General features: G+C 38.6%; 1 protein-coding gene across 24 annotated transcripts in view; it reads left to right on the top strand.

Annotated features, from left to right (window-relative positions):
* Positions 1–10,469, top strand: part of LOC117394601 (leucine-rich repeat flightless-interacting protein 2-like) — an 86,816-nt gene extending 76,347 nt beyond the window's left edge. For all 24 annotated transcript variants that reach the window (XM_059012912.1, XM_033992913.3, XM_059012914.1 and 21 more), the window contains 4 exons: positions 148–268; positions 1,121–1,200; positions 1,647–1,751; positions 4,455–10,469. In XM_059012912.1, coding sequence (XP_058868895.1) covers positions 148–268; positions 1,121–1,200; positions 1,647–1,751; positions 4,455–4,565 — 417 coding nt within the window. In that variant the 3' untranslated portion in view covers positions 4,566–10,469. The remainder of the gene's footprint in view (positions 1–147; positions 269–1,120; positions 1,201–1,646; positions 1,752–4,454) is intronic.
* Positions 10,470–12,281: the final 1,812 nt, after the last annotated feature.

Genomic DNA, 12,281 nt, shown 5'->3' with positions numbered 1-12,281 from the left:
GTTTTACAGAACATTTATATGTGTTTTCTACCACTATTGCATGGAGCTTCTTTAATTCTTTAACCTAACATTTTATAATTACATAAGGAAAGTATTGGAAATAGTTAAACTACTGAGGAGTTTTTCTTCATTTGTTTTTATCACCAGATCAGGAAGCTGAAAATGCAGCTGGAAGAAGAACGGCAGAAGAGCTCCAAGATCGAGAGCGTGTTAACAGATGGAGAGCGCCTTGAGAACGGCACAGACTTGCAGTTCATTGAAATGCAGCGTACGTACATGAGCAGTTCTTACTGTGTTCAGCCTGTAGTTTTAATTTTAATTTACTTTATTTTTACTTGCGAGTACATAACATACTTGAGCAGTTAAATACCCTCTGCTGGGAAGCAAATCTCTGATGATGGGGATGTACTTGAGGGACTAGAACATATGTCGCAGATTTGCTTGTCCAATTGTGTTTTGCTTCACCAGTAAGTTATAAAGAGTAACAACAAAATCTGGGCATATAAGAATATGCCTGCCCATTTGTCTTCATGGATGTACATGTAGAACACAATCTACATTTTCATGATACGGATAGCTCTAATTTTGTGTTTTTTTGTTTTTTTTACTAGTTTATTAAACAGTTACAAAGTAACTGACGTCTAAGTAATGTTATGAAAGGAAATCCATGCTCTGATCTATTTAATTTGTGGCACACAGATTTAAGTTTTTAAAATCCATTTTCATTGTCAGGTTTCATAAGCTGCTTATACAAATCATAGTTCAAATACTGGAGTGGAATGAATGTGTTGCAGTAAGCCTGTAAGCTTTTAATACCATTGTATTTGCAAGACAGATGTAAGACTTGGGCTGGATTAACATTTTAAATAAGTAGAAAATTGAAAACTGCAGTTACCTGTAAATGATGTATTTGTGGGGTAATAAGACATTTGGTTCAGAGTATTACAGAGGCCCTTCACTTTTGTCTCAACAGCTCCAAACGACCCAATGACTGGAGCATATTCATTCATTCTATATTTATTTGCTTATGAATGTAAAGGTTTAGAGCTGCAAGGTGTTTTTAGCTTGTTTGTTAAACCAAACAGGTCTGTGTAACCGTTGTTTAATCTTCTCCTCCCAGGAGATGCCAACAGACAGATAAGTGAATACAAGTTTAAGCTGTCCAAGGCAGAACAAGAAATGTGTACAATGGAACAAAACGTAAGTTGTTTTCACGGATGTGTGCTGTTATTTTACAGTTAGGCTGCAAAAGAGACTTTGGTGGCGTTAGGGGGTACCGTCCAAAATGTAATTACCCCTGTAAGGATTTACTGTACTTAACTTTAATATCCAATCATGAATTGGCACTTGATTTATTCTGCAGCCACAGCAGCATGGCATATTTTTCTTCTTGTTGATGGTTGCATTAAATCACACACTGAGAAGAAGAAGAAGAAAAAAAAAAAGCTGTAATACATGATTTCTAAATTACAGAATTACAAATAATTTAGCTTTCGAAGTAACAAAACAGTGATAGATTAAATGTATTGTAGTTGGTTGGAATGTTGGCCTACTGTTTTCATACCCAGTAGATTCAGTTTCAAAATTGATTAATAATGGTCTATTATTTTTTTTATAGCAATACTACATATTTTTACATTTTGCAGATAAACAGACTTGAAGGGCAGGTGTCTCGGTACAAAGCATCCAGTGAGAATTCAGAAAAAATTGAGGATGAACTAAAAGCAGAAAAGAGGAGACTTCAAAGAGAGGTAAGTACACCTCAACAAGGAATTGTGTTTAACTGTAACTGTCATACTCATTTTATTATCATTTTTTTAAATCTTTATGTACACAAGTGGCAGATACACTGGCACCTCTCATTGGATTTACAAAGTGTTACATAGTAGGAGCCTGATTTGTAAAAGTGGTTCCGATTCAAATTAAGCAATTTTTTTTGTTCTTGATTTATCAGTGCAGGTTTTGCATGCTTTCTTTCCACAAGCATAACATTTATTTGTATTATTTTATTTTTCATTTGTTTTCCTGAAGGAATCTATAGACATAGTTGATCTGTCTATATTACTCATTGCAATGATGAAACATGGAATGAGCATTCTATAGCACAACTATGCATATCAACTGTGGGACGCAACGTCCCGACTTCTGCATGATTCCTGGTTCCCTTTCAAGTACGAAATGTAACCATTACTGAATGGGTATTTACCTCCTAAAGACCTGAAACGTGAGTAAGATATAACAAAGCTGCTCAGCCGAGCCTGTGACACACCCCAGAGGGTATAAAGCACCATTTTTCCTTTGAAGAACTGACCTGACAGGAGAGCCTATTCAGATGCGTACTTGTTACTTTTTCTGCTATTGATTTTCGCATGTATTGTGATTTTACACAAATTATATGTGATATTAAAAATAATTGCTATATAAGTTTTACCAAGTACGCGTATTTGTGCACTACAGCCTGTTGTGCACCGCATGAAGCCAGCGGCTTCAGTCGCTCCTTCTCAAGTCAGCTGACTTCATGCTCTCCCCCAGGCTGCAATATTATATTATATTATTTATTTCTTAGCAGACGCCCTTATCCACAGCGACTCTGTGCCAAGGGAGAGCGGCAGACGCACCTGGGAAACTAGCCCATGCAGGAAGCCATCTTCACGGTCTTCATCCTCCTCTGCCTCTCCTTCTCCTCCCCCGAAGAAGAGTTGCTGTTCCAAGCGATCGGCAAACTCTGAGCAGATGGAAAAGTGGTGGGAGGCAGTTTCCCACCAAGGAACAGTGCTTGCAGAGTTACTGCGTGAACGTTCTATCCCAGAGGGCTACGAGCGCAGATTGCCAACAGGGTGACATGCTGTCCCTCACCACCTCTTGAGGAGGTGGGCAAGCAGGAGCTGGCATTCCTGTCTGAGGATGTGGAGTCAGACAGCATATCCCCTGCGGTTAAGCTCCCCCTGTCGGCAGAGCTTCTACCACTGATCAAGAGGTCCACTGTAGTCTTGCAAGTGCCCTGGCCTACAGAAGGTGAGACAAGGCAGCCCATCTTTGATGATAAGCCTTCCACCTCTCTCTTTGAGATCCAATCGTCCTGGGGTCACCCAGCTACAACTGCTGTTTCTCGGGCTATAGACCCCCTATATAGGATGCATGATGCAGAGAAGCTGGACCTGGCCTAATTTCTGCCAATGGAGGCTTCAATTGATCCATTGGTACAGGCGCCTAATTTAGCGCTCCTATCCAAGGCCACTATCTGCCCCAACAAACATTGCCGGGTCTCGGAGGTGCTCCTCAAGCATGCCCTTTCAGCCAGTGCATTCGCCACATGGCTGTGCAACTTTAACCCTTTGCGGTCCATTGTCGGACCTGGTCCGACATTGCAATTATTCCTATCCGGTCCATTGTCGGACCCTGTCCGACATCATCAAAAAAACGCAAAAAACGGGTTTCTAGTCGTTTTTTTCTCTGGAAAAAGCCGAGAAAACCCTTCAATGGCGGAGTGGGAGCGACAGGAGCCGAGACAAGCCGATTTAAAAAAAAAAAAAAAAATCTCATGAATAGTCATACATGCCCCTGGCATTACGGACATTTGCAGAGCTTTTTTGAGATTTTATAGTAATAAAATAATGACTTGGATTGCATTATTGAGGAGTTTGGTGATAAAATGAGTGATCGGGAGATGATTGATTGGTATGTACGACTATTATTATTATTATTTTTATTATTATTTATTTATTAGCATATGTGAAAGCGATAGCGAACGAAAGGGTGGGGCGGGGCTGGAGATGCCTAGTGAGTGCTTTGTTGATATGCAGGGCCTTTTTTGCAGTAGTGTGGGCTACTCCCCATACCTTTTATTAGGTTTTACAGACTAAATGTTGTGGATCCTCAAAACCCTGGTTTTGGAACTAGAGCGTTAAGGGCGGTTTCTCAGTCGACCCTTACAACACAGGAATACAGGTGAGTTTCTCCCTAAGTTTTTTTAGCCCTAGGTACTTGTTACTGGGGTTCTGAATTGTAACGCACAAGGCCGTCTCGGCTTAGCCTTGTAGCGTTCCAGTCGTGCAGCAATCTTGCCCTTGCGACGGCTTGGGTATACTGACATTTCGTACTCGAAAGGGAACGTTATTATCATAGCCCTGGTTCCCTGAAATAGAAATGTAACCATTAACCTTCAAGGTTGCTGCGTCCATGATTGCAACAGGCTTGAAGGAAAAATGATGCTGAGATCTGTGTGCAGTCCTTTATACCCTCGGGTCGGGCAAGACTGCATTCAAGGATTAGCTGATCAGCTTTGTTATATCTTATTCAGTTTTCGGGTCTCTAGGAGGTAAATACCCATTTGGTAATGATAATACCCTAACGTTTTAACATGTCCCTGCACTATCTTTCTGAAAATCTGTTCAAATCACATACATCATGTGGTGTTTCAGCTATGCCTCTAACTGTTTCTTATTCCTCACTAGTTGAGAACATCCTTGGACAAGATAGAAGAGATGGAGATGACCAATAGCCACTTAGTGAAGCGATTAGAGAAGATGAAAGCTAACAGGAATGCTATTCTGTCACAGCAGTAAGGGGTGGAGACAGAGACAGCAACCGCTAAGAGAGCAACGCACTGCAACTTAAATTAACAAGCCCTTCGTGTCATAAACTTTAAACTTTTCACGTCAGCACAAACACTTTGAAACACCTTGGACCGTGTTCATGAATAATTATCTAGTTTTATAGCAAAATACTGGCATACTTTTTTCTTTTGTAATTTATATGAATGAAAGCATTGGCTATTCAATGTCTGTATGATCATTGTGAACTTTTATTTGCTGTCCTGGTTTAGCAGCTTGATTCTTAGATTATAGAGATGGGGTGTGTATTTTCTATGATTTGCTAGTTATTTTTTTTTTGTTTTTGTTTTTGTTTGTTTGTTTTCTGAGCTTTATACATCAAGTTGATTCACTAAACGTTTGTATTTTTCCCTGCTGCTTGGATGATGCTGGGTGCTTGGACTTTTCTTTGGATGACTTGCATGAATTCAATGGGATACTATATTTTGCTTCTCAACTATAATATAAATAATGGCTGCTCATACCCTGCACCCATTGTGCAAGTGCCTTTTACATGGTGCAAAGGAGATTCCAGGTTCAGAAGCACTGCATTTTATATAAAATAATGCTGGTACAAATGATGTAGTTAATCTAGTGTGCAGTTGGGGGGGGGGGGGGAAATACATCCAATAAACAATGTTAAGTTTTAATGGTTAAGAAAATGTACTTGGGGGGGGGGGGGGGGGGGTTGTGGATTTTTTTTTTCTTGAAAGAAAAATTTAAACATTAGTAAGGACTGTATATAAATGTTGAGGTTTTTTTGCATGGCTTATAATTTGGGATTTCAGACAGGATATTAGTCCTGGCACCCTTAATTTTGGGTATGTGACAGCAAAAAAAAAAAAGGAGATAAAAAAAAAAAACGCTATGTGCTGTAATTTCTTAAACTGTATTCTTTACTGCTTGATTGTTAAGCAGGTTCTCAGGAGCACCAGAAGTTTGTGACCGGGGCAGCTAAAACATTAAACAAGACACTTTATAAAGAAGAGGAAGGTTTTTATTTTTATTGTGTTCACTTACAAATAATTTGGTTTTTAATATAACTTATTTTTTCAGCTGTACTTGACAATTATGTTTCCTGATTTAGGATATATATATATGTATATGTATATGTATGTGTGTATAATATATATATATATATATATATATATATATATATATATATGTATATTATTATTGACACCCTACGCTTCTCATACCATAATTCAGTGGTTTTTAACCTTTTTTTAAAACTGTACCCCTTGTGTCTGAAGGTTTCAGCTCAAGTAGTGCTTTACAATTTTTGCGCCACAGAATGGTACCACAGTTGCAGTAAAAGGCAGAATAATCTGATTAACAATTGGCCGAGCATCGCCCGGATGGGAAGGGCTTAGATCGGCAAGGGTGTCCTCGGCTCACAGCGCACCAGCGACCCCTGTAGATTGGCCTGCGGGCTTGCCTGTAAGCTGCCCAGAGCTGCATTGTCCTCCAACACTGTAGCTCTGAGGTAGCTGCATGGCGGGCCTGCAGAGTGGGGGAAAAAAAAGCGGTTGGCTGATGGCACACGTTTTGGAGGACAGCGTGTGTTCGTCTTTGCCGCTTCTGAGTCAGCGCAGGGGTGGTAGCGTTGAGCCGAGCCTAAAATAATGCAATTAGTCATTTCAGATTGGGAGAAAAATTGGGTAAAAATCAATTGGCGACTACTAAATAAAAATAAAAAAATGAACCTCAAGATAAAACTAGTAACTAACATTGATATGCTTTTTATTAAAGTCAACATAAAAATGATCTAAAGGGTTTCGGTATACATTTCGTAGAAGACTCTTCTGTTTTCTTTCTTAGTTTTTCTCTTTTGCAAGTAAGAAATGTATGATTTTTTTTTTTTTTTACTCGAAACAAAACACAGGATAATCTGGATGTACGCTATCAAGCACTGAAAACAATTCAACCAGATGCTATTGTTACTAAAGTGCAGCCCCGCCTGAGATATATCATAGTGGAAACACTCTCATTCGAAACGTATAGCATACAGGTGGATGAAAATGTTGAAACTATAGTCGACTGTACACTTTGAGCTGCTAAACAAGAATGAAATATGTATGCACACTGGTTAAGAGACTATATAATACCATTAAGAAATCAATTCAAGATGATTGTTTTTGTTTACTTTCATTTTATTTGTGCATGTCCTGACTCTTAGAAATACCCTGGTTGAAAACCCCTGCCATAATTCAAGTTAATAAATTAAGGACAAACATATTAGACTTAAACCACTTTTTAATAAAACAAAAAGCAAAATACACATTTTTTGGTAATTTAGCAAATAATCTTATAAAAAAAAAAAACATCTTTAAAGTATTCGTTCTTGACAAAAGTATTGGCACCCCTCCTTTTGTTTTTATTAGCTTTCAGGTGGTTATGATAATTAACTAAGATGTTACATCTCATTGGTGAAATCTGGGCCCATTTTGTCTTACATATCCCCTTCAGCTCAGTCAGATTGGATACACAAGGCTTGGCTACAGCTTTGTTCAAGTCAGTCCAAAGCATTTCTTGAGAACTGGTGATTGCAAAGGTCATTCTAGAACTTTTATCTTTTGCTTTCTTCAAGAATTCCAGCATTGACTTAGCTGTATGCTTTGAGTCATTGTTGTGTTGGAAGATAAACTGTCTGCCAGTCAGCCTGTGAGCAGATGGTATCATTGTACTTTGTAGGATGTTTTGATACATGGCTGCATTCATTCGATCTTGTCACAAAACTGCAAAAAACATCATGATCAAACTATAGACCCTTTATATTTTAATCTCATTGGACCAGGGAATTTTGTTGAAGCATGCTTTAGATTCCTGTTTATATTTCTTTGTGTTATTAATTTCCATTAAAAGTGGTCTGTAGCGAGGTCTAAGTGTATGCAACACTTCTGTGTTCAGGTGCCTTTATACAGTTCTTTCGTGCACTATTATGCCTGATGCATAATAATCTTTTATATTGTTTTGCTGCTCGGACAATTCTCCTTCCTGCTGTAACTGTAATTTTCTTTGCATGTTCACTTCTTTCAAGTGTTTCCGTTGAATTTGTTATGTGGTACTTCTTGATTTTTTGCTGATTGGATTTTGGTATTCCTTATTTGTCATACACTGTTCTGGGGACATTGCTTTTGTTTGTTGTTTCCTGTGAGTGCTTTTTTCAAACATGAACTCCTTTGTCATGACAATCATCTGTTGTGTTGCCAAAATGTTCAACAGATGTTGGAAATAATTACTTATTTTTCCGTCAATTGGCTTTATAATGCACTTTTAATGTAAAGGTGCCAATACCTTTTGTCATAAATACATGTTTGAAACTGTGTGTGCGTGTGCGTGTGTGTAGGAGGCTGTGTGGTCCAGTGGTTAAAGAAAAGGGCTTGTAACTAGAAGGTCCCCGGTTCAAATCCCGGCTCAGCCACTGACTCATTGTGTGACCCTGAGCAAGTCACTTAACCTCCTTGTGCTCCGTCTTTCGGGTGAGACGTAATTGTAAGTGACTCTGCAGCTGATGCATAGTTCACACACACGAGTCTCTGTAAGTCGCCTTGGATAAAGGCATCTGCTAAATAAACAAATAATAATAATAATAATATCTAGGTAGTGGCCAAAAAAACACTAATGTAAAGTCACTTAATAGGGTGTTGGGCCACTATGGTATCCCGCTCTGTGGAGTTCTCGGTGGACCGTTTTTGATGAAACTGGCTGCTTGCGCCCCAGGTTGAAATTTGCAGTCAATTGATCTGCAGTTGCTCGCCTGTTTTGCCTTGCACTTCGAATTAACGCACGGATATCGCAATCCTGGAGTATGCGCTTCCGCCCACATGCTGGCATCACCTTAGACACCGTTGCTCGTGAAACATCAGCAAGTTGAGTTGTCTTGGTCAACGAAGCTCCTGCCAAACACGCCCCAACAATCACCCCTCTTTCAAAGTCACTGAGGTCTCCTCTTGCAGCCCTACTAGTCGTAATTATAGGCAATCAGGCCTGTCCAGCATTTTTATATATGACCCTAAGCATGCTGGGATGTTATTTCCTTAACGCATGAGCCACATGCTTTTTTTTTGTCCTATATATATATTCTCCCCCCCACTTCTCGATGGCATTTTTTTTTTTTTTTTTTTTTTTTTGTCCAGTTCACTTTTAACTGCTATTTGGATATTTGGATGTGTGCCGTATTGACATTATAATTGAAGACTTAGTATTGCCTCATATAGGTGAAGAAATTAACAAGACCAAGAAATGGATCTTATTAATACAGGTTACTTAGCAGGTTTTTTTTTATCGAGATTGCAAACTAAAGTATTTCATTTCACTCAACAAGGTGCTTGGTGATTTCTAATATTTTTGGCAAGGACTGTTCTAACAAAATAGCATAGATCAATGGTTTTCAACCAGGGGTACTTCTAAGAGTCATAGGGGGTATATGCAAGACAGCTGAAATGCAAAAATAAAAATTAAAGTTAAAAAAAAAAAAAAATCTAATCAATTTTTTTAACACTATTATGTATACCGAGCATCAAAAGAAACTTACCACGATTATAACACATTTATTTTTGAAAAAAAAAGGTTTTTAATCACTCGATCATTCATCCTTGACCATGAGACGCTTGAGTGACTATGACTGAAGCATATGCACTTAATCACCTAATTGGTGAGACAGTTGATTGGACACTGGATATGGAGTGATTTCAGCTGTTGAATTGCAAGCTTGAATAAAAGCAATAAAGAAAATCACAGAAAAAAAAAACGATATACCACGTCTGTCAAGAGAGCAGCAACTTTGTGCAGTCGGCATGTTGGAGGCTGGACTAGGGCAGCGTACTGTGGCTCGCCCTCTTGGGTGCTCACAGCCAGCAATTTCAAACCTAGCGAGACGGTATAACCAGACACTGTCAATGACAGGCCACGAACTGGGCGACCAAGAGTCAAAACACCTGCCCAAGATCGACAAATCTTTTTGCAGCATCTTCGTGATGTCAATTGTTAATTAGCACAATAAAAAGTCACTGCATCTGCTCTAAAACAGTTGGCCATTTTTCGATCACGTCTAGTGAATTTTATCCAAATATAAGTGATACGTTTCTTTGGATGCTCAAATATAAGTGATAAGTTTATTTTGATGCTCAGTATATTATCTCTAAACCACTGTACACAAATATTTCACTTTTGTTTAGCAGCTCAAAGATTTACAGAACAAAACAGAATCTATAACGTACATACTTTCCACCTGTATGCATGCATGATGGATTTCCACTCTGATATTAGGGTGGCTGAAGCAGTGTCTGGTGATTTCTGTATCTGGAGAGCGCTCTATGCTGCTCATGAACTCTGCTGTTTTCAACTTGTTGTATAATTGAATACTAAATCAGTGAAGCACAATTATTTTCCATTTTTTAGAAGTATGTTCCGGTAAACCTACTGTGACGGTTTGTTTTATCATGCACGGCTACATTTTGGTAACAATAGCAGCTGGTTAAATTTGTTTTCAGTGTTTGAAATCGATATGTTTCTTACTTGCAAAAGAAAAATGAAGGAATTAATCACGAAAGTTATACCGAATCGCTATAGATCACTTTTATGTTGGCTTTAATAAAAAAAAATAAAAAAAACATTATCAAGGTTAGTTATTAAAGTTTTATCTTTATGTTTTTGATATTGTAAACATTTTAAATGGCACGCAATTATGCCGCGATGGGGAAGTAAATGGCAACATGATAAACATTTACAGTGTAGACTATTCCAAGGAGCTTCCCAAATACTGTCTCTTAATTTTAATTTAAAAGTTAACAATTAAGCCTACTCTTTGGTATTATGTCTAAGTCCCAAACTGTTGCGGCATAAATGATATATCAAATAAACAGGGTAAAATCAGATTATTCTGCTTTTTATTGCAACTGTGGTACAATTCAGTGGAATGATTTGGAAAGGGGTACTTCAGCTGGGGTAGTTTAATTATTTATTTATTTATTTTTTAAATAAAGGTTGAAAACCCCTGCCATTGACAATTGTTAGGGTACTAAAACTGGGCTATATTAGAAAAGCTACAAAATGAGAACAGCTATGAATGTGTACTTTTACTCAATGTGCCATCTTTAGCAAGTACTGTAATGGAAATTTGTGAGGGCTGACTCATAGTAGCACAGATCACTTTTGAATGAATGCCAATAGTATTGCTATGAATAAAGATAGTTGTTGTAATGGTCATTGGATGTCCACAAGACTTAAATTTAGATCTCTGACTCAGTGTCAGCCTGTTAACCGGCCCTTTTATTAATACTAAAACCAAGTTCCAATTACAGACGTGCTCAAATTTGTTGGTACCCCTCCACAAAAAACAAAGAATGCACAATTTTCTCTGAAATAACTTGAAACTGACAAAAGTAATTGGCATCCACCATTGTTTATTCCATATTTAATAGAAATCAGACTTTGCTTTTGATTTTTTATTCAACATAATATTGTAAATAAGAAAACAAATGAAAATGGCATGGACAAAAATGATGGGACCGCTAACCTAATATTTTGTTGCACAACCTTTAGAGGCAATCACTGCAATCAAACATTTTCTGTAGCTCTCAATGAGACTTCTGCACCTGTTAACAGGTAGTTTGGCCCACTCTTCCTGAGCAAACTGCTCCAGCTGTCTCAGGTTTGATGGGTGCCTTCTCCAGACTGCAAGTTTCAGCTCTTTCCATAGATGTTCGATAGGATTCAGATCAGGACTCATAGAAGGCCACTTCAGAATAGTCCAATGTTTTGTTCTTATCCATTTTTGGGTGCTTTTAGCTGTGTGTTTTGGGTCATTATCCTGTTGGAGGACCCATGACCTGCGACTGAGACAGAGCTTTCTGACACTGGGCAGTACGTTTCGCTCCAGAATGCCTTGATAGTCTTGAGATTTCATTGTGCCCTGCACAGATTCAAGGCACCCTGTGCCAGGCGCAGCAAAGCAGCCCCAAAACATAACCGAGCCTCCTCCATGTTTCACTGTAGGTATGGTGTTCTTTTCTTTGAAAGCTTAATTTTTTCGTCTGTGAACATAGAGCTGATGTGAATTGCCAAAAAGCTCCAGTTTTGACTCATCTGTCCAAAGGACATTCTCCCAGAAGGATTGTGGCTTGTCAATATGCATTTTAGCAAATTCCAGTCTGGCTTTTTTATGTTTTTCTTTCAAAAGTGGAGTCCTCCTGGGTCTTCTTCCATGGAGCCCACTTTCGCTCAAAAAGTGACGGATGGTGCGCTCAGAAACTGACGTACCTTCACCTTGGAGTTCAGCTTGTATCTCTTTGGCAGTTATCCTTGGTTCTTTTTCTACCATTCGCACTATCCTTCTGTTCAATCTGGGGTCGATTTTCCTCTTGCGGCCACGCCCAGGGAGGTTGGCTACAGTTCCATGGACCTTAAACTTCTTAATAATATTTGCAACTGTTGTCACAGGAACATCAAGCTGCTTGGAGATGGGTCTCGTAGCCTTTACCTTTACCATGCTTGTCTATTATTTTCTTTCTGATCTCCTCAGACAACTCTCTCCTTTGCTTTCTCTGGTCCATGTTCAGTGTGGTGCACACAATGATACCAAACAGCACAGTGACTACTTTTCTCCATTTAAACAGACTGAATGACTGATTACAAGATTGGAGACGTGTGATACTAATTAAAGAAACAAATTAGTTTGACATATCA

This window comes from Acipenser ruthenus, chromosome 3 (assembly GCF_902713425.1).
Source record: "Acipenser ruthenus chromosome 3, fAciRut3.2 maternal haplotype, whole genome shotgun sequence".
NCBI lineage: Eukaryota > Metazoa > Chordata > Actinopteri > Acipenseriformes > Acipenseridae > Acipenser > Acipenser ruthenus.
Note: the sequence above shows the minus strand (reverse complement) of the source record. Positions and strands in the feature narration are given on the sequence as shown.